This window comes from Glycine max, chromosome 1, assembly GCF_000004515.6.
Source record: "Glycine max cultivar Williams 82 chromosome 1, Glycine_max_v4.0, whole genome shotgun sequence".
Taxonomy (NCBI): domain Eukaryota; kingdom Viridiplantae; phylum Streptophyta; class Magnoliopsida; order Fabales; family Fabaceae; genus Glycine; species Glycine max.
In genome coordinates this window covers 4146962-4170143 of record NC_016088.4, presented here as the reverse complement: position 1 = coordinate 4170143, position 23182 = coordinate 4146962, and the positions used below count along the sequence as shown (strand labels likewise).

At 31.9% G+C, this 23182-nt stretch overlaps 2 protein-coding genes across 3 annotated transcripts; one reads left to right on the top strand and one right to left on the bottom strand.

Annotated features, from left to right (window-relative positions):
- The first annotated feature begins 11241 nt into the window (after positions 1-11241).
- LOC100784312 (serine/threonine-protein phosphatase PP2A catalytic subunit) lies at positions 11242-15487 on the top strand. Its single transcript, XM_003517839.5, has 6 exons — positions 11242-11890; positions 13205-13319; positions 14048-14156; positions 14231-14308; positions 14718-14909; positions 15030-15487. The coding sequence occupies exons 1-6, from the start codon at positions 11638-11640 to the stop codon at positions 15201-15203; spliced, it is 921 nt and encodes a 306-aa protein (XP_003517887.1). The 5' UTR covers positions 11242-11637; the 3' UTR covers positions 15204-15487.
- A 2003-nt stretch (positions 15488-17490) lies between these two features.
- Positions 17491-21119, bottom strand: LOC100782710 (uncharacterized). 2 transcript variants are annotated; one of them, XM_014772492.3, is made up of 4 exons: positions 20876-21119; positions 20579-20711; positions 19415-19723; positions 17491-17928 (listed from the first exon to the last, which is right to left on the bottom strand). In XM_014772492.3, exons 1-4 carry the CDS (start codon positions 20962-20964, stop codon positions 17812-17814), a joined length of 648 nt encoding a protein of 215 aa, XP_014627978.1. In that variant the 5' UTR covers positions 20965-21119; the 3' UTR covers positions 17491-17811. The 2 variants fall into 2 exon arrangements, with proteins under 2 accessions (XP_014627978.1, XP_003517885.1); XM_003517837.5 differs by having other exon boundaries at positions 20579-20723; positions 20876-21106.
- Positions 21120-23182: the final 2063 nt, after the last annotated feature.

Genomic DNA, 23182 nt, shown 5'->3' with positions numbered 1-23182 from the left:
ATATTAAGAGCATTTAATTAAAAAATAGGAAAAGTGAAGCTCTCACTCTCCAAATTATATAATTTAAGTAAGAATATATTTTCCATCCCAAAATAATGGTCATCTTACACTGTTTATACAGATAGAAGAAAATAATAAATAGATAAAAATAATAAATTTACAAAATTAACCTTATATTATCATTAATTCATTTATAGATTTTATTGTCAATGATTAATATTATAAAAGATATAAGTGAAAAAAATAATTAATGTTATAATGATAATTTTTTTTGAATAAATTTTTTCTTATATGATAATTATGATGGATATTAATAAAAAGTTGAGAAGTGTGTCACACCAAAGATTTTTTTTTTAATACACAACAACAAAATTTAAGCATTCATAAATTCTTTGTTGTTGTAAACTTCTTATGATTCGGTTGTCACACCTAAAAATTCACTCAACACCTTAACTCTATTTACCCAGCACTCTTAATTGTATCTCTTACTTTAACTCTGTATACTTCCAAATTCCAATGTCCTTTCAAATATTTATGCGTTCTTTGGCCGTACTTTTATTTTTGGTAATTAATCATCTTCTATATCAACTGTACTATATTAATGAATGTAAGATTTTTCTTTTCTATTTGAAATTTGATTTTGAAAGCCCCCGAAATATCAGATCGAAACAAATTAAACCAAGTCAAGTCAAATAAATTTTCTTCAATGTTGACTTATTCTTTATATTTTATTCAGTTATTTGGGAAACTAATTTGTTGACATATTTAATCTTTAAGAGATTAATATAATGAGAATATTTAAAGGACTGAAGTAATGGTAACAATGCATGAAACTTCTCTTAAAAAATATGCATGTAACTTTGCAAGATTAATTTGAAAAGCCATGGCGTCGTTCTACTCGTATAAAAGTGCAAAGGCCCAAGCCCAGTTAGAAGCTTCCATTAAAATAACATTGTTCTAGTCCAGTTTAACTAAAGTTGTGACAAAAAATGTTTGTTTTGGCACGCTAGAACCCCTCCCATAAAACACCAAAACAAGTTTGAGACAAAACAAATTGTTTAGGCATAATATATTTTCAAAGTAGAAAACTTTTCTTAAAATATTTTAATTATTCATTAGTAATAACATGTGTTTATTTTTTTTTGTTTTAAAAATATTAAAATTAAATCAATTAAAAATATTATTTGAATGATGATTTGTAGATATCTTATTATACTTCATGTTGATCGAATAAAATTAAATATTTCTTAAAATGATTAAATTAGAGATATTAAAAAAATGCACTGCTTGCTAAGGAATTAAAGATAGCCTATAAAAAAAAGGAATTAAAGATAGATTTGACTCCGTTGTCTCTAGTGTAATTTTGACTTAGCGGAACCATTTAAGTTTTAAAAAAAAATATTTTCCATTCAAAATTTATTCAGTAAAAATTTCAATTAGCTAGTCATTTAAGGGATAACAACTTAAATATCTTATATTCATTTTTTTTAGAATCATCTCACCAAGGTTGAAGCCTATAATTTCATATATATTACTCCAACCCTCAATCACTAGGCTGACTCTAATGTTTCATATTAATATGTATTTTAAAAAATCAATTATGGATTAAAAAAATAAAAATTTTCATGCAAATTTTAAGAAATTTTATTTATTTATTACCTTTTTAATAATATGTTTAAAGTGGTATTAACAAAAGTTTTAGTTTATTTAATATGATGTTACCAAAATAAAGTTCAATTAGTCCAATGATTTTTTTTCTTTTTGGTACAAGTTAGACGACATAAAAGCAAATATCATAAGAAACATGTTAAATTATGATTTTCATAAATTTAAAATTTTTTCATAAACAACGAAGTTATCATTTGATGAAATAAGAACTAAGAAAACAGATATTATCACTGCCACTTATGGTTCTTTAACTCAAGTTTTACTCCAATCTTGTTACAACTAATATTCTTTGTCCTACCAAATCATTGTTGACTCTAACACAAATTAGAAAAGATTTGTTGATTTAATTGAACAATGACTAACACTCTATCGTCTTATAGACAGATAAGTAATTTCAATACTTAATCTTTAATCTCAATATGAACAAAGTGTTTTGAGAACTTTTCTAAACTTTATAAAAATTTATACAAAGAGCTTTTTACTGAAAGAATGAAATAATGAGCACTTCAAACTATAGTGCATATCTTCAAAACTTATGGTATATATAGGCCTCCTTCAATTAAACAAACACATGAAATACACCAAATTACACTAGATGAAGGGTTGGATATTGTGTGAGTAAAAATAAAAAAAACTTTTTCAAAATGAAAGATGTTATAATAAACTGTTGTAACAATAGTTTATGGCAAACCGAAAAAATTACTGGCTGAGTCACGGGCAATGTCGTTTTCTTTAAGACATTTCGTGGCACTGTCAAAAATTGTGCAAGCAGACTATCAACCACGACGTCCCCAGGATAAAACAGCCCAGATCACTGTATAAGATTCCCACTGCACTGAGAGAACCTTTTCTAGAATTACACCCTCTTGTATGACTTGAAAAGTCACTCTAAAGCCACCCGAAAATATGACTTGAAAAGTCACTCTAATAGCCAACCGAAAAATGTGACTTAAAATGTCACTCTTAAAGTCAACCGAAAAATATGACTTACAAAGTCACTCTTAAAGGCAACCGAAAAATATGACTTACAAAGTCACTCTTAAAGGCAACCAAAATTTTAGAGCGACAGAAAGAAAGAGGGAGAAGTTTGCCGGAAATGCATCGGCTGAAATATGGGAGGGAGAAAGAAAAGTTGAGGAAATGCTTCTCAACTGGGGCAAGGAAAAAAGAAGAAATGAGCTCTCTATATATAGGGAGTGAAACACTATTCAAGTGTTTATCCTGAGCGATGACTTGAAGCTTTTTTTTTCTTTCTTTTTTTTCAAACTTTCATTTGTTCTAACAATCCCCCACTTGAAATTTGAAAAGAAGATTTTCGAGGATTTCATAAAATTGTGCATAAACAAAGGTGTCATACAACTTGAACCTTTGCATAGTGAGTAAGATTCAGATTTTACTAGAGTGACTCGAAGTCTTGAACTCTATCTCCGACATCAAACCACACACAACCTTTTCATAGGTGTATTCTATAAAGCCCGTGCGTTAAAGGCCATGCACGTCTATCCCGGTATAGTGAACGCTCTAGAAAGTTTTGCCCAAAATTTCATATGAAGCGGCCCCCACTTCAACATTCACATAGGTGAGTCTATCAAGAGTACTCCTGTAGCCTAGGTACTCCACTCAACATAGAGTATAGATCTCATTAAGAATTATGAATTTTTTCATAACTCATCCTCTTGTTACTTCAGGAATCATGTTGCTTTCACTTATAACAGCATGTTCATCTCATATCACTTTATAACTTGTTATTACCCATTGAACCTAGTTCTTGGGATCTCCAGTCATTTAGGTCGGATTACCATCATGAATGATCATCACAGTAAGGGCAATAGTCCCATTCTTTTAGAAGTGTTATGGACTTTCTCTCTAGCTAATCCTTTCGTCAAAGGATCTGCTAAATTATCATCAGTGCGTACGTGATCCACTCTAACAGCTCCTGTTGAGAGTAATTCTCTAACAGTGTTGTGCTTACGACGTATCTGTCGTTTCTTACCATTGTAATAACGGTTCTCAATTTTTGCAATAGCCGCGGTACTATCACAATGGATCAACACAGCTGGTATCGGTCTTTCCCATAAAGGAATCTCTGCAAGTAAGCTTCTCAGCCAACTTGCTTCCTCACAGCAGTTGCTAGTGCTATCATCTCAGATTCCATAGTGGACTGAGCTAAGATAGTCTGTTTCTCTGACTTCCAAGAAACAGCCCCACCAGCTATGCTAAATATATAGCCGCTGGTTGCTTTGGAATCATCTGAAAGAGTGTTCCAATCTGCATCGTTGTATCCTTCAAGTACAGCGGGAAACCTTTTATTATGTAATCCAAGGTTTATAGTTCTTTTAAGGTACCTCATTACCCTTTCAATAGCGTGCCAGTGCTCCATACTAGGTCTACTGGTAAACCTGCATAATAATCTCACAACATAGGCTATGTCGGGTCTAGTACAATCAGTGGCATACCTAAGGCTGCCAATGATACTTGCGTACTCAGTTTGTCGTATACCTTCACCAATGTTCTTAAACAGTTTTACACTTGGATCATATGGTGTACTAGCAGGTTTACAGTCAAAGTAGTCATATTTCTTTAAGATCTTCTCAATGTAGTGAGATTGATCTAGAGAAATTCCCTCTTTTGACCTAGTAATCTTAATACCAAGGATTACACTTGCTTCTCCGAGGTCTTTCATATCAAAGTTGTTACACAACAATGATTTCACATTGTTCACTACATGAATATTTGAACCAAATATGAGAAGGTCATCGACATATACACATATGATAGTGCAAATATTATTTACAAATTTGTAGTAAATGCATTTGTCACTGTCATTCACCTTAAACCCATTCGAGATTATTAAGTTATCAAACTTTTCATGCCACTGCTTAGGTGCTTGTTTTAGGCCATACAAAGATTTATCTAACTTGCAGACTTTATCTTCTTGCCCATGAATCACAAACCCTCCAGGTTGTTCCATATAGATTTCCTTTTCCAATTCACCATTTAAAAAAACAGTTTTAACATCCATTTGGTGCACCACTAGACTGTGAATAGCAGCAAGAGATATTAGCACCCGAATAGATGTTATTCTAGTGACTGGTGAAAAGGTGTCGAAGAAATCCACATTCTCTCTTTGCCTAAAACCCTTGGCTACAAGGCGAGCCTTGTATTTATCCACAGTACCATCAGGTTTTAGTTTCTTTTTCAAGATCCATTTACAACCAATTGGTTTGCAACCAGGAGGCAAGTCTACTAAATGCCATGTCTTGTTAGATTCTAAAGAATCCATCTCATCATTAATGGCTTCTTGCCACAAGTCAGCATCCAAAGAAGACAAAGCTTGTTAGAGGTTTGATGGATCCTCCTCTAATGTATAAGCCATATAATCGGGCCCATAATCTTTAGCAATTCTTGCTCTCTTACCTCTTCGAGGCTCTATATCTGGTTTTGGTTGTGCAAGATTTTCACTACTAATAGCAGGAAGATAATTGGATGAAGTACCCCCACTATCCCTTAATTTAAAAGGAAATTTATTTTCATAAAAATCAGCATCATTTGACTCTATGATCACTTTTGCGTTTAGGTCATAAAACCTATACGCTTTGATATTAATAGCATAACCAATGAACACACATTCATAGGCTCTACTTGCAAGTTTAACCCTCTTAGGGTCTGGGATCCTTACATAGGCCAGACATCTCCAAGTTCTTAAATAAGACAAATTTGGTTGTCTTTTATTTAATATCTCATAGGGAGATGTCTTGTTTTTTGATTTGGGGATTCTATTTAGCACATAATAAACAGTTAGCAAAATTTCGCCCCACCAAAAAGATGGTGCACTAGAACTCAACATAGTAGCTACAACTAATTCTGTAAAAGTTTTGTTCTTTCTTTCAGCTTTACCGTTCATTTCAGGTGAATATGGAGCAGTCGTTTCATGTATGATTCCATGCAAATTATAAAACTCTTTAAACAAACTGGAATCATACTCTGTGCCTCTATCACTTCGAAGTTTCTTAATTTTCTTATTGAATTGATTTTCAATTTCTGTTACAAATAACTTAAACATGTCAAGCGCTTCACTTTTATTTTTCATAAGATATACATATGTATAATCAGAGCAGTCATCAATAAAAGTGATAAAATATCGTTTTCCATTTCTGGTCAACGTTCCATCAAATTCACATATATCAGAATGTATTAAATCCAATGGCTCAGATTCTTTAACTACTGATTTATGTGATTTCTTAGTTATTTTAGATTGATTGCAAAAAACACATTTTTCAAAGTGATTTGAAGATAACTTTGGAATAAAACCTAAGTTACTCATGTTAGATATGCAACGACTATTTATATGACAAAGTCTAGAATGCCAGATATTAAAATCACACAGCATGTAAGCAGAAGGAGAAACTTTATTAATATCAAGATTCAATTTGAACATGCCATCAGTGACGTACCCTTTCCCTACAAATACCCCATTCTTGGTCAAAGTAAATAAATCTGCACCTATGGTCTGAGTAAACCCAACCTTGTTTAAAAGAAAACCAGAAACCAAATTCTTTCTCATCTCTAGAGTATGCATCACATCTTTGAGAATCAAAGTCTTTCCAAAGGTAAACTTCAGTTCAACATCTCCAGTTCCAGCAACAATAGTGGTGTGGGAATCACCCAGCAACACTTTCTTATTTTCAACATTCGTGTATGTTTTAAACATAGCACGATCATAGCAGACATGGCGGGAGGCACCAGTGTCTATCCACCATCCATCTGATCCTCCAATCATATTGATTTCTATTATCACAGCTATGTATGGCTCTTGAGTCATGTTAGCCTGGGGAGCACCTGTCATTGAAGGATTTCTGCATTTACGTGCCATATGTCCCGGTTTGCCACAATTGTAGCAGAGGAATGGCTCACCGGGATTATTCTTGGCAGGTGGATGTTGTCTAGCATGTTGGACCCTTGGGGGGTTCTTGTTGCGGTTGGAGGTATTGCTCACATTGCGGTTCTGATTCTTAAAATTTTTGCCAATAGGCTTCAGAACTGCACCTGTGTTCTTCCTTTTTGTGTTGTTGTGAGACACAACCAACACTTCATCTTTCTGATCTTGTCTGCGTGCCTCTTCCTCAATGCGCAGACGTGTGATCAGAGACTCCAAAGAGAATTCTTTGGTCTTATGTCTGAGAAGGTTTTTGAAATCCTTCCAGCCAGGAGGCAATTTGTCTATGATGACAGCAACCTGAAATTGCTCATCCAATGTCATACCCTCTGATATGATATCATGAGCAATTTTCTGTATCTCATGGGATTGAGACTCTACTGATTTATCATCAGTCATTTGATACTTGAGGTAGCGGCTAACAGCATACTTTTTAGTCCCAGCTTCCTCAATATCATATTTTTTTTCCAAAGTCAGCCAAACTAATTTGGCAGACTTATATGAGCTATAATAATCATAGAGATCATCATCTAACCCATTCAGAATGAAATTCTTGCATAGGTAATCATTTTCATTCCAGAGAGCTAATTGCATAGTCATTTTATCCTTCACTTCCTTCTCAGCATCCTCAAGTACCACCGGAATATCAATGTTCAAAACATAGGCAGCTTTTCTCATAGTTAAACAAAACATCATCTTTTGTTGCCAACGTTTGAAATGATACCCTTCAAACCTAAAAGGTTTGTTGAGGTCATTGTTGTTCGAGCCAGTAATATCTACGGTAGCCATAGCAGAACTGAAACCGTCTTAAAATTGTTGTAACAATAGTTTATGGCAAACCGAAAAAATTACTGGCTGAGTCACAGACAATGTCGCTTTCTTTAAGACGTTTCGTGGCACTGCCAAAAATTGTGCAAGCAGACTATCAACCACGACATCCCCAGGATAAAATAGCCCAGATCACTGTATAAGATTCCCACTGCACTGAGAGAACCTTTTCTAGAATTACACCCTCTTGTATGACTTGAAAAGTCACTCTAAAGCCACCCGAAAATATGACTTGAAAAGTCACTCTAATAGCCAACCGAAAAATGTGACTTAAAAAGTCACTCTTAAAGTCAACCGAAAAATATGACTTACAAAGTCACTCTTAAAGGCAACCAAAAAATATGACTTACAAAGTCACTCTTAAAGGCAACCGAAAAATATGACTTACAAAGTCACTCTTAAATGCAACCAAAATTTTAGAGCGACAGAAAGAAAGAGGGAGAAGTTTGCCGGAAATGCATCGGCTGAAATATGGGAGGGAGAAAGAAAAGTTGAGGAAATGCTTCTCAAATGGGGCAAGGAAAAAAGAAGAAATGAGCTCTCTATATATAGGGAGTGAAACACTATTCAAGTGTTTATCCTGAGCGATGTGGGACTTGAAGCTTTTTTTTTTCTTTTTTTTCCTTTCTTTTTTTTCAAACTTTCATTTGTTCTAACATAAACAAATTTATAAAAACTCTCATCCAGTGATTAAATGTGGACTATCATCCAATGAGATTTAAAACTTGTGTAAAAACCTTATGTGTAGAGTGCAACAATAATAGACAATGAAATACTCTAATAAGTTAATGAAGAGTAGTAAAAATACTTTATTTTATATTGATTCACTCAACCTAAGCTACGTTCAATTTTCTTTTAGCAACTAGTAAAGGATTTCACTAATCAAACTTGATTACAATAAATATTCTCAAGGTCACTCGTGACACATCCCTTAGACTCCTCCTAAATCTAAAGAATACACAAGTATTATTTTGTCACTAAGTTACTCATGGATTTCACAAACAAAAGTTTGATACATAATCATAGATTCTTTACAACACTCAAAGAGTGGATTTGCAATAAGGTTTTTATCTCTCACTAATACTTTATATAATATAGAGGATGAACTCTCTTAAGCTCTGTGTGTTTTTTTTTTAACAAAATGTTTTACTTTTCTCTTGTTTGTTGATACACGACCCTTGTCTTTTTATGTGCGTTCGTCAATGTTCTTCAATCTTTTATATCGTATTTATAGGTAGAGAGACACATATTCAATCTTGTTTATGGAAGTAAGTGGATATTGCGTGTTTCTGTTTGATATGATTAGGAGTTTTCATATTTGTTATTCATAACTTAATATGACCGTTAGACATATAAAAGGAAATAAAAGATAGATTCGTAGATATGTTCCTTTCAAACAAAATCATATAAACTAGAATAAATCGATAATCAAATAAAGTGCTTATTCCAATCATTTTTTGGATGAATTGGACGAGTACTTCTTGCTTCCGGTAGATGAGGTATCCACTAATGAATAAGTCTCACCTGATGTTGCTTCCATTAAACTTGTTGACTTGCATGCAATCAAGGCGGTTAACACAAATTTACATCTTTATTTTTATCAAAATCATAAGAGATGTCTAGGTCGTCCGGTGATGAATCGTCCAGTGTCTAACAACATATTTCCTCTTAAGCTTGCGTTTGAAGAAAATGATCATTGGGGCATTAAATGCACATACTTCTTCATGTTAAGAAACCTCTCTTCGTTGCTGCGTGTTGAACACTATAACAAGAAACAACTTCCTTTTATGTCAAAGCATGTATGTGCAACAAAATTCTTTTTTTGATGGTGATTGAGAAATTTCAGAACCGAATTTCATTTATTCTTCATAGGATTCAACATATTTCTGTAAAATATATCTCAAACAAAGTATTAAATAAAACCCTAAATGTTATTTTTAAGTGTTGTATCAGATCATAAATCTATTTTACTATCGTATGAAGCATCAGACACAAACTTTGCAAAATATGTTCTAATAGCACATAAAATACAACTTTAAACTTTTATATTTATTTACATCTAATAAAATAAATAAAAATCTTAATTTATCTTAAGACATAAATATCTTTTAACTTAAGAGATGATTTCTCTTTTAAATTAACTACATTGTTATTGTCACAATTTTTAAGAGATGATTTCTCTTTTAAATCAACGAGTTGGCTTCTCAATTAGCATTGTTCTAAGCCAATAGTGTTCTATTAACTATTAAGGGTATATTACATAGTGATACTTATATGCAATACCCGTGAGCTGTGTGCAGATTTATTTAAACATGAAAAAAATACGTGTAAGATAATTTTTTTTATATATTATAATTCAACATAAATGATAATCGTAAAAATACCTTTAGAATAATATATTTATTTTATTAAAAGTTACAATATAAATCGTTAACCTTTTCATAAATTTTTTTAAGTGTTGTATAAGAATGTTTTACATTGAGAGTTTGTGTAAATTAAACTCAATAAAAATTCTCAACTCTTTTACTAATGCAGTCATTTATAATATAATATACTGTATAATTAATTGTACATGACAAAAACATAAGTAATGTTATCATTTATTTTGTCAATTTTTTTTTAATCATGTTAATAATGTAGTTATTGGTGGCGTCATAATATCATCATGTATATATTGTTCAAATTTTGAACGTGTTATAAAGAATTTCGTCTATAATGTGTTATAAAATTGTTCAAAATTCATCCTGTATTTAACAAAAGAAAAAGAATTTACTTGTGTAAATCGGTCATTAATTTCACTAAGTTGATATTGCCTTGAATTCGTATTCATATTTAAATATTTCTGTTGTCTGAATTATTATAATTTTTTAATATATATCTTCGATTTCGATTCCTACGTGTTAAAAATATATTTGAATATTTTCTGATGCCTTCTTAATTGTCAATATTTTCCCCACCACCAATTTGTTAAACTGATAAAAAAAAAATAAGAAAAAACTATTTATTATATTCATGCATCAATAATTTTACTTCACCTGAAGATGAAATGTCAATAATTTTCATATGTCCATATTCATTTATTGTTTCGTCTGGAGACATAAAAGACTTTTGAATTTACATATATTGTATTGTATTATTTCATTTTAACATATATTATGCTAATTTTTACAATCAAATTGCAATTATGAATGCTAAATTATTTAATATATATTTGCATTTTTATCCCAATTTTTGATTTTTTTTGTAAATTTTATCCCTAATAAATTAATTATGCGCATTTTATTCTTAACTTTTAACTAACTTATGAATTTTATCGTGTGTCAGTTTATTTCTAATATAATTTTTCTTTTTATCTTCAATTTTATATTTTTTGATAAATTTTGCACTCAACTTTTTTTTATGAATTTTACCCAAATTTTATGTTTATTAATGAATAAGAGATAAATAATAAATTTATAAGTTTCTTAAAAGTTTGATAAAATGTGTCAAACTAATTTGTTAGAAGTAAAAGTCAATAAAAAATAAAAAATAAAAAATGTAATTAAGCCTAAAGTATATCACATAACTATTAAAATAATATTACACGAATCATTAGTAAATTAATAAGACTTTTTTTTTATAAAAGGTTATTAAAATTATAAGTTAAGAAGAATGCACACACTCCTTCAATAAATTGTTTTTTTTTTTAACCAAATTTCATGTCATTTCATTTGCGTTTGAATTTCATTTTGTTAGGTTCTGGATGGAAGGCTCCCCCACCACCTTCGCGGCAATTTCTCTCTTCCTTTCTCCCATTCACTGATTAAATCAATTAAAACAAATAACATAAAAAACTAAAAAAGTATTTTTTATTTATTTTTAGGTCTATTGTTTTTGTGTTTTGCGCACACCAAATTGAAAAAAAAAAATAACAAGGAGCGAAACAAAGAAGAAAGAAAAGAAAAGAGAAAAGGACAGAAACAAACAGACGCAGAGCGCGGAACCAAATGAAATGATTGAGAAGAGAGCGAAGAAAAAAAACAGAGCCAAACCAAACCCCACCGTCCCCGAAACGGTTCGTTTTGCCCTTCTTCGGAACCCTCCCTTCCGCGCCGCTGCTGCTGCTCCGGTCGCCGTCGGCGATTCTCCGGTAACCGAACACCATCGATCCGTCAGGAGCCTCGGATCTCGGATCTGAGCGAAACGAATCGAAACGAAACGAAACGATGCCGTCTCATGCGGATCTGGACCGGCAGATCGAGCATCTGATGGAGTGCAAGCCTCTGCCGGAAGCCGATGTGAAGGCGCTGTGCGATCAGGCGAGAGCGATTCTCGTGGAGGAGTGGAACGTTCAGCCGGTGAAGTGCCCCGTCACCATCTGCGGCGACATTCACGGCCAGTTCTACGATCTCATCGAGCTCTTTCGGATAGGAGGAAACGCTCCCGATACTAATTACCTCTTTATGGGCGATTATGTAGGTTAGTTTCTTCTTCTTCTTCTTCTCTCTCTCTCTCTCTCCCTCTCTCTCTCTCTCTCTATATATATATATTCCATTTTCTTTTGTTTAATTAATTAGTTGATTTCATGAGCTGAATTTGATGTAGGTAGGGTTTGGTTTTTGTTTATTTATAAGTGAATCTGTTCTGTAGCGTGGATTTGGATTTGAAGCTGGAACTTCTGTGTTTTTTTTTTGGAATTTATGCTACGGTTGTTGTTTATGTTTCGTGCTTTTGATGCCGTTTTTATGTGTTGGAGACTTTGAGTAGCGTTTTGCCTTTGTTGATGTTTTCTTTAGCTGGTTATATCGGTTTTGAAAGTTAACTGCTATGTGTCTGATTGTTTGGTTGGGGAGAATTGAAGAAAAAAAAACGACTAGCTGGTTACGTGTGTATTTTTTAGGGATGTGCTGTCATCAGCTAGCATGAATCGGTTTTATTAAGGCTCTTCTATGATGTCATGATTGTTTGTTTGTTAGGTTATTATTTGTTATACTAGTTGGCCATGCTTGACTTATTTGTTGTGTTAATTGTGAAATAAATTTGGTTATTTGTGTGTCTGGGTTGTGTTGTGTGTTTAACATGATTTTGCTGTTCAAATTGTATAAAAGGCAATTTTTGAGCTCCTGGTTTTGTTTTGGCACCGAACTAACATTTGTTGAAAGTAGAATTGATAGGTGAAGATTGCTTTTTTCCTGTCCCCCTGTCCGCTTTTCTTCTAGAATGATTGGCATGTGTCAGTGATAGAATTTTGCTAATGGCTGGTTTGGAATTGGATTTTGTTATGGGAGTGTGGTTTCTATCAGTGTGGAGTAGGGTGGTCCAACACAATTAAGTAATGTGGAGATGTTAGTGTGAGAACTAAATATTGAATAAATTATAAATAACCCTTCTTGATGACCTTTCTTAATACTTTTATGTTCGTATGCTGGAAAAGTGATGACAGAAAAGAAAAAATGTTCGTCAAACTGTGGATGGACAAATGAAATTGAATGTCGGTGAGAAGTCAAGGTTCATAACAACAATTGTCAATGGCCAATCCTTAAACAAAATTTTCTGTGGGCATAAAAAGTAGTACAAGTGATTGATCTGTTTGTATAAAGGTATCAACAGTGGGTGTCACTATAATGTGTCTTTGAGGGAAAGATGTTACAGTTTCGGATATAATAAGCTGCCAATTTTGGGTGTTATCATTCTTGTTTTTTGTCATGCTGCTTTTGATGATGTTCAGATTAGACTTTTTGCATATTCGGGAACTGCTATCATTTCCTCATGGTACTGGCAAAATTTATGCAGATCGTGGGTACTATTCAGTGGAGACTGTCACGCTTTTGGTGGCCTTGAAAGTTCGTTATAGAGATAGAATTACAATCCTTAGGGGAAATCATGAGAGCCGTCAAATCACTCAAGTGTAAGGACATTTTCTTCTCATTATGTGTTTCTCAAAATAACTCATTGTAATTTGTGTATGTAAGCTGTAAAGATGTCTCAACTCTCACGTTTAAGCAAACATTTTAGTGTACTATAATCTATCCTGCATAAATCTTGAGCATTAAGTTTGAGAACAAGTTTAGTGTATGCAGTCTTGATGCCTATATTCATTGGCTTTATGAGAAGTCCATAGGTTCCATAGATCTCAACATTCATAAGTGGTTAGCTTAGGAGCAGCAGCTTGATTGTGATTGTTGAGAATCAGAAATATTTAATGTATAGATTATGCATTCTTCTTGGAGCATATTTTCTTACTAAGACTTTATAAAATATTAATGACTTAGTATGCAAATAGATGTATTTTGTTCTAATGAGACTCTACAGTCCATCATTCTGACTGCTGAGGCTAGTATTATAGTCATTTTTCACTACATATGGAAATAGTTGTGAAGTACATGGCGACTGGATTTTGAAATGGACCTGGTACATGGATGCCAAGGGTTGGTTAAATAAGATGTTACAGCTAGCTTGTAATGTGCATCTGAATGAATGAGTAGACATGAGTTACATGGTTAATGCTTATAAATGCCAATTTATGAGTAGTTTGTGAAGGGGTGTAATAAATGGAAAATCTCTTTGAACACAACAAATACAAGGAATTTTATTTATTTGCTTACCTCTTTGTCTATATCCTTCATCTGCTTTCAGGTATGGCTTCTACGATGAATGCTTGAGAAAGTATGGAAATGCCAATGTCTGGAAATTCTTTACCGATTTGTTTGATTATTTACCTCTGACCGCCCTTATTGAGAGTCAGGTTTGAGTTTAATATGTTGCAGAATGTTTTTCTGACTACCTTATGCCAGTGTCTAACATCCTTGTATATTACAGATTTTCTGTTTGCATGGAGGTCTCTCACCATCTTTGGATACACTTGATAATATCCGTGCCTTGGATCGCATACAGGAGGTTTGTGTTTTTAAATGATTATTGCAAGCTCTTGCAATTATGAATGATTTGATATGTAGAACATTTTTATGCAAAGTATGATCTTATGAGTTAGAAATCCTTTTTTAATATGGTCTGGGAAGTAATTTAATAATTCTTTATTGTAGTTTGTAATGCTTGTTTCCTTTTAAAATGTTTCATTCCATCTAGGGTTTATAATGATGTCTGCTTTCTCTTTCTATTTGGTTGAATTTAACCATTCTTTATTTCAGTCTTTCCGGGTGCTTTAGGCTTTTTAGGATGCCTCGTATTTTATTCCATTATGGAATTTCATTTCTGTATATACTTCATGTCTAAAACTATATCGACAAAATTAATTGAATTTCTTGAATCTTGCCTGACAAGTGACAACTGTAACTGTGCAATGTAGGTTCCACACGAAGGACCAATGTGTGACCTCTTGTGGTCTGATCCAGATGATCGCTGTGGTTGGGGAATATCTCCACGTGGTGCTGGATATACATTTGGACAGGATATAGCTGCTCAGTTCAATCATACCAATGGTCTATCCTTGATATCTAGAGCTCACCAGCTTGTCATGGAAGGATTCAATTGGTGCCAGGTGACTGACTGATCTAATATTTTGACTCAGTACCGTTTAAGTATTGGTTTCTTTCATTTTAAGGATACCCATTACATTATATGTATCGACATTGACTTTTATTTTTGATGAATCTTTAAGGACAAGAATGTGGTGACTGTTTTTAGTGCACCCAATTACTGTTACCGATGTGGGAACATGGCTGCCATACTAGAAATTGGAGAGAATATGGATCAGAATTTTCTGCAGTTTGATCCAGCTCCCCGACAAATTGAGCCCGACACCACACGAAAGACACCAGATTATTTTTTGTAACTTCATATAACCCTTTGTTTGTAAGCTACTGCTTTATGCTGTTACTGTAGATGTGTCTTTAAGGAGAGAAGAGTTTCACTGTTTAAGTGGGACGGTTATCATCAACATAATTCTTTCTTTTGGAGTTTGTCTGCTGTTGCTGCTGCTGCCGTCTTATTTGGACAAGAAACAAATAGAAATTGACACAATTGGTGTTTGTATATTTTTGATAGGAGGAAGCGGCAATAACATGATATATCATGTGCTGTAATTTTTTCTTAAATTAAATCTCAAGTTAGAGAGCAGATTTTTGAGTTCTGACCATCATGTTCATTTGAGACTGTTGATGGTGACAGATGCAGGTGTTGATTTTTTTCTTCTTTTTCTTATTTTATTATCGAATGATATGATATTTTAGGGGTGGAGGGTTGATTGGAAATGGTTGCTTCGAGAAATAGGGAGCTTGGGCTGTGCTTTTTTTTTTTTTTTTTTTCTCCTGGAGCACATTTTATTAGTAATTATTATAAAAAGCATTACTGCTTTTTTTTAATTTTATTTTCTATTTTTAAGATTGTGAAGAAAATGATTGGAAATTTTTTTTTCACAAAATCATAAAAATAAACAATAAAAAATAGTGATGTCTTTGTAAATATTGCCGAAAACATTAACTAAATATAAAAGTGAAAAATAAATCAAAACCACCTAAGGACAATAATCAATTTGCTTTTTTCATTGAAAAATAGAAAATGGACCGTTTGCTTGAAATTTAATGAAATGGTTTTAACTTTTATGAAAAGCCAAACGTTTATTTATCTTTAAATTTGTATAAATTTTACTAACTGATAGTAATGTTTGATGTTAACTTTTATAAATTTAATGCATGTTTGATTTAATTTATTTTACTTTTTTTTACTTTGGAAATTTTAATTTATTTATTTTTGGTTAGTGACTCACTTTATAATATACTTATTATTTTTGGTTAAATTTCATTTAAAATGATTTAATTATGAGTAAACCTTATTAAATAAGAAGTGGCATTTCACAAATTTTTGTAATTCTTAATAAATTATAGTCATATTTTCGCTATTATTTTTCTCTGAGAAAAGGAAATGTCAAGTATGCACTTTCTCAGTCTCGTTTTAACTTTTATTCACTACCACTTCGATTTATATTAGAGATGCAGCTTCTAATTTGTGCCAATTATTTCTTCTTTGTAAGTAACTAGTTTAAGTGGTTGAGATAATTTTGCAATATTAGGAGTTAGAGGCTATCTGAAAGTATTGTTGGAAGGTTTTCAGAATGTCCTAATTAAGAATTAATTTTACCCTCGAAAGATATGAAAACTCACGATATGCATAAGAATTAATTTTACAAATATCGTAAAATTATAATGTCAAAATTCAAAAAGAAAAGGTCAGAAAAGATAGAGCAGAAGACCAGAAAAGAAGCTGGATAATTGAAGTTGCTTTCTGACATTGTTGTCCTTTCCATTTCCCGTGTACAATAAAGGCAATGATTTTAAATTAGTCTTAGAAAGTGAATAAATTAAACATTGTAGTCCTCAAAATTATAAAAAAAAATCTTTTATTAGTTTTTGACTTAGTAAAAAAGTATTAATTTTACTTTATTTTTTTATTGTTTTGCATTAAAAACTTCAAATAAGTACCATTTTGTAAAATTAGGACTAATAAAAAAAATTAAATCTTCGAACCAAAATACCGGAAATATTAATTTAAAAATTAAACTATAATATCGAGAATCAATTAAAAAAATTTTCCACCGTCTCTACTTTTTTCTTAGTTAGGGAGTCCCATAAGCCCCCGGTTGGTTTGCACTTTTCAGCATTCTGCCTCCGCTTCTTATTGGAAAACATGTTTTTTTTTTCTTCCTATTTCCCACTTGGATCACTAGTACTCTAAACATTATGCTTAATGCTGATTAAAAAAAGGTGAGTATTGATTAAAATAATTAAGAAAAGTAAAAGTTTCTTTTGATGGAACAAGAGATAAAAGGTTGACATATAGAGTTTATCTCATTTTTAGAAATGAGATATCAAATTTATAATATATAATGTACTGTACTAGCTAACTTATTTTGATCAGATCATACATAGAATTTATAAGCCAATTAGGCAATTAGCCAAGTTGATAAAATGAATGCTTTTTTATGGGTCAATTAGCCAATTGACATTTAGCCTTTTAGAATAAAAGTATTAATTGAAAAATCATATCTAAGAGAATTTCTAATAAGTTGATAGTATAGCAATCTTTACACCCCTCTCAACAACAAAAAAATCTTGACAATAACATTTGAGAAGACATAAAAATAAATATAAAATACTTATACAAGACAAGTTCTGATTTGATGAAAAAAATAAAATCCTAAAAATCCTATCTTCCAATAAATTAGCCAAAATTGACCCAAACTATATGGCCTCAAAATACAATAAATAATAATGACTAACGTGGTCCATCCATGACTTGATAAGAGCAAAAGATGCCGTAGGCCAGTAAAACTATACTACATTTAAATCACTACAAAAATACAAAGGAGACCACTAAATACCAACATTAGGGCTATATTACAATCAATATGGAGTACAAATGTCATCATTCATTAGGCGTCAATTTCAGAATCGAGAGTTGTTTTGACCCCTTCCTGCTACATAACCAGACATGGATGCAGCCTTTTTTTTTCTCAAGTATATGATTGATCCACTGATTAGTAACAAAAAAATCACCAACCCCTGTACAAAGTGTTGCATATAGTAACAAGAATATTTTAACATAAAAGCTTGTTTATCACATGTAGTTCAACTAATTAAATGCAGATTTATGTAACGGATATACAAATCAATGCTTCACAATATCTACATAAAGGTTAAGGCAGCTGAAAACAGAAATAATCATATGCTTACTTCAAATTTGGACACTGATTGCATTATATATTCTCAAATCAAATCCATGTATACACAAACTCATGTTTAAAAACCCATCATGATAAGTTGACAGAAAAAAAATATACATGGAAAAATAATGGAAAATTTCAGAAAATTGCTACTATTAATTTCATTGATTATCTAAGAACTAACAAAGACAGTAACAATCTCAATTCTCAAACACTACATGGATGTGACCCAGTAAAGTTAGTATTTTCATTTTCATTTACATTGTGACTTGATATTCAGAAGTATTAGAGTCCCTTAGATGCTTGAGGAGAAAAGTACATTGATACCCCATTACTGAGGCGGTATGGTAGTAAATATGTATGAAATATGAAGCAATATGCGGAAAATGCTGACTGAAGAGATGATTCAGTGAGTGAGGACTAGTTCTGACACCAACAAACTAACAGTATTATAAAGCAAAAAACTGGATGAAAGAATAAGAGCAATATGAAGCACTCAATCTCCTTATAATGCCAATTCAAGTAGGATGGATAGCAACTAAAATGAGATGAAGATAAAATCTTATGACACAGCACAAGGAACATCATCAGAGGCTCCAATATCTACCCGATGACTATTACTAGAAACTAGTAACTCATTAATTTGCAAACCCAACAGGACATTTTGTAAGCATATTGCAATAATTACTTGAGTGCTACGGCAGATAAACACATGGAAAAACTTACCGCATGCAGATAGGAAACTATTTTCTAGTAGAAGGAATCTGAAGAATGTAGCTCAGGATCCAACTAATAGCCCTTTGCTTTGCTATTTCAAACATTTACCACCAGACCCTCACATTAAAAGATGTTGAAAAGAGAAAGCTTTTGTAGCAGATCAACTCAAGATAATGGTGATTATTTGTTAATTTATTACACATATTAATGTCACACAAGATGGTGAGCCTTGGCACTATGCTGAGGTTTTGCCTTGTGATGTGGAGGTCACGGATTCAATCCTAGAAACAACCTCACTACTTCAGGGATAAGGCTGCATGCACCAACCCTCTCAAGACATCACCTAGGTGTGAGAGCCTCATGCATTCAGCCGTTCATTGATTAATGTCACACACAAGGTTTGCAAGTACATAACCTTCCCAGAATTTTAGAGAACCAAATACTTAACAGAAGCTGACAACACATGTTAATCCTTTGATGTGGATATATTAGTTCAACAGAACAGAATAATAAACTGCACACCATATGATTTTATTTTCCCAATCAACCAAGTTCAGAAGCTACTAATCAACTGTAAGAATAGGAGTAAGCTACAAGCTGAAAATTACCTCAAAGTTAAGCAATGACAACTTTTCTTCATTAACTGGGGTTATACAGCTTCTATAAGTGATATAAGCCTGTGAACTATTATCTGAAGACAATGAATCATCCACTAATCTTCTATGTGATTGTGAAGGATTGATTTCTCCAGCAACATGTGACACTATATGAGATTCTGCAATACCATCAGAAATTTCCAAAGACAACCGACCTTTTTGAGACTTTGTTTTCTTTGCATCCTTCGTTGAGTCTTTAATCTCTACACATTTGAATGGAATTCGGTAGCCAGTCTCACTGCACCGATATTTCTCATCACCCTACAACCCCCCAAGAAAAGCTTGCAGATAAAAATAAAGAGAATAAACAACTAGGGAGAAAATACCATGTAGATCACAAAAAGAAAAACCCAAGCAAACATGCAACAAAGAGCTTATAAGTGCAATCCTAAACATAGACATAAAAAGAGGTTTAAATCTTTTAAAAGCTTCACAAAACTTCTTTTGGATTAGGGAAATTCAATATTATGAACTTGAATTCCATTTCATTGATGAACCCATTCATTCTATAGCCCTTAGACATAACATCAATATATTTAAAAGCTAACTTCACGGGAGATATAAGGTTGACTTAGTGGTGAAGGAAGAAAGGAGGTTGTGGGTTTGAATCCCCCAGCTAACAAAAGTTAACAACTAACAACTAACATTTGCCGATAAAAAAAAAGAAGCTAGGATTCATGAACAAGTCTTACAAACATATATAATCTCCTCAAATCCCTTATGTTAAAGTAGTCCTAAATCAACAAATAACTCAACAGTATACAACAGAAACTATAGTCAGATCTATATTCATAGGCTGTTCATACATCTCATCAATCTTCAATTTCACACTAACACAGCTTCATGATCTAGCTAGCTGCAAAATGGAATAACTATACTTCTTCCGTTCAATTCTCTTTCAACAACCGTAGTAACACAGCAAACAATCAAATGCTTTATCCTCCAAACCCCAGAATGCAACCAGAAATGACAATAAAATAAATAAATAGAACCAAATTCTCAGTATCAAATCCCTATTCACGAGAAACTCCAAGTATCTTAGGGAATTGAAAAAAAAAAAAACTACAACTAGCATAAGATCAAACTCCAAATTCAGGGGTGAAAAAAAAAAGGAACCTTCTCAGAGTAGAGGCAGGGGACACAGGGACCCGAAGGAGCACATTCAAAGGTAACGTTACTTCCTGAGGGCTTTTCTTTGAAACTCAGAAGAACTCTGCGGCGAACCCCATTTCCATGTTGAGTCTCTTCGCTGTTCCAATCCCTGCCCAGTTCAAGTAAGGAACAAAGATTCCAACTTTAATGTAAACTAGATCAAAGCAATTATATTTTATGGATCATCAATCAGGAACTCAAGATGCGCACTTTGTACAAAACCATAGATTCAGAGAGAGAGACAGAGAGATTGGAGCTTACGTTTGCTGCCCTAAAGCGCGAAAGGGAGTAAAGGCGAAGAAGAAGAAGAAGAAGAGTGGAAAAAACAATTGGGAATTTGGAAATTTCATTGCTTACTCTGTGTCTTTGCTCTTCTCTCTTTCCCTGGATTTGAAACCTGGGATGCAAGCAATTCTGTTTTATTTATTTATTTATCATTTGCTTTTAAATACTTTGTCGGTCCAAATCATTCTCAAAACATGTTTCATTAAAAAAAAGTTCAGAAAATTACAGATTAATCTTTCGAGATGAAGTATTGTGATTTATTTAAAGAATTTGTTTATTTTTATATGAGTTTAATGATTATGATTAGATAATTCTAAAAAAAATTCTTTGGTTAAGAGAAAGAGAAAAAAATAAAAATAAATTCTTTATGAAATTACCATTTGCAAAAAGCAGTCACTGTCTCGTTCCAAATAATATCATTCTTCTGCGTTCAGCTTCGTCATATAGACTTCTTGAATTGATAGCTCAGCATGGCTCCATCATCTCACTCCGGTATCTTCTAATAAGAGCCTACACATTAGTATAGTATTGCTTCTGAAATTTAAAAAATCTTTTGTTAATTTTTAATTTTACAAAATAATATTTATTTTAGTTTGTTTAATTTAAAATCAAAATAGAATAAAATAAAAAATAAAACAAATGTCTTTTTATAAAGTCATAGATTAATTTTTGACTAAATGTTATTTTTTGTCCATTATGTTTTTTAGTGTTTTTCCACTTTAAAATATTATATTTTAAAAGTTTTATTTTGATCATTTATGTTTTTAAAAATTTTATTTTAATTTTTTATGTTTTCAAAAATTTCATTTTAATTTTTTATGTTTTTGAAATTTTTATTTTGATTCTTTATGTTTTTGAAAGTTTCATTTTAGTATTTTTCTCTGATTTTTATTAGTAAACATTAGTATTTTATTAATTTTTAAATAATTAATTTAAAATAATATGACTAAAAATTGAAGCAATACCCAAAATAACTTGATTAACGTAAGCTTCTCATCACCGTCCGAACCCAAGGTTTCTATATATGATGATGATGAGTCACAATGTGGTTATAGAATGGTGTGATAATGTTGTTTAGTAGATGGATGTTGCAAATCTAATTTGTTTGTTGATGATGGCCATAGTGCTCAAGAAGTTATAGATTTGAGTGGATGATGGTTGCATTGTTTATGTTGTGATAGTTATAGAGTTTGCAAAAGAAGATGAGAAAGGTTAGGAAAGTAAGTGATTGTATGCATTTTAAAAAGATAATGACAATTTTTAACTACCACTATTTTAAATTTATTATTTTAAAATAGTTAACAAGATACTATGTTTGCTAACAATAAGAAGGAATAACTAAAATGAAACTTTCAAAAATATAAAACATCAAAATGAAATTTTAGAAAATGTAAAAGATCAAAATGAAACTTTTAAAACTTAATGTACTAATCAAACTTTTGAAAACGTAAAGCATCAAAATAAAACTTTTAAAACTTAATATACGAAAGTAAAATAATATTAATACAAAACTCACATTTAACCTAAGATTTTTGTTATCAGCAAATATTAATTGCTAGTTTATTAATTTTTATTAGATGATTTTTATAATTACATAGACTATAATGGATGATCCCACGATGTTAAAAATTAATTAAAAAGTTTAATCATTTAATTGACATAGAAAGATATTAATTAAATATGTTTCAAATCTCTAAACATCGCTCTGATATGTTTTAGTTTTTATCTTAGACATTATGTTAGTGTTCTTTGTTGATCCTTTGTTGTTAATTTCATTGGTTTGCTGTAAAAAAAATTGTGACTTTTATTCTTGACATTATGTTAATGTTCTCTTTTAGTCCTTAGATTAACTTTCATTAGTTATTAAAAAAAACACTTTCATGAGTTTATTATTGATGTGGCCAACAGAATTACACTTTAGCAACACCATGTCAAATTAATGAGGCCACCTACGAAGTCGAATAATGTGACATCAACAATCGGAGACCTCATCGGGATAACTTCGGTGTGAGACTTCTAATATGTGAAATCATTCTCAAGAAAACCATGAATTCTCGACTCGCTGGGTTTATCAGGCCTGATGAATTAGTCATTTATTTTATAAAAGACAAGAAGAAATTAAATATGTAATTTGTTAAATGAAATACCTAATTTATTTAGTGACTAAGTATTATATAGATAAGCTGAAAAATAATTTTGAAAATACATGTGACTCACTTTTTTTAACAGACTAATTATCATTAACAGATGTACAAATGGTAAAAGAGAAGTGCTAGATTATCA

Coding starts and splice junctions, on each gene's coding strand:
- LOC100782710 (XM_003517837.5), bottom strand. CDS start 20,964: ATGAAATTTCCAAATTCCCAATTGTTTTTTCCACTCTTCTTCTTCTTC. Junction 20,724..20,875: donor CGCGCTTTAGGGCAGCAAAC/GTAAGCTCCAAT, acceptor TGAACTGGGCAG/GGATTGGAACAGCGAAGAGA. Junction 17,929..19,414: donor TGTCATTGCTTAACTTTGAG/GTAATTTTCAGC, acceptor CACTTTGTACAG/GGGTTGGTGATTTTTTTGTT.
- LOC100784312 (XM_003517839.5), top strand. CDS start 11,638: ATGCCGTCTCATGCGGATCTGGACCGGCAGATCGAGCATCTGATGGAG. Junction 11,891..13,204: donor CTTTATGGGCGATTATGTAG/GTTAGTTTCTTC, acceptor AAATTTATGCAG/ATCGTGGGTACTATTCAGTG. Junction 14,309..14,717: donor CCTTGGATCGCATACAGGAG/GTTTGTGTTTTT, acceptor TGTGCAATGTAG/GTTCCACACGAAGGACCAAT.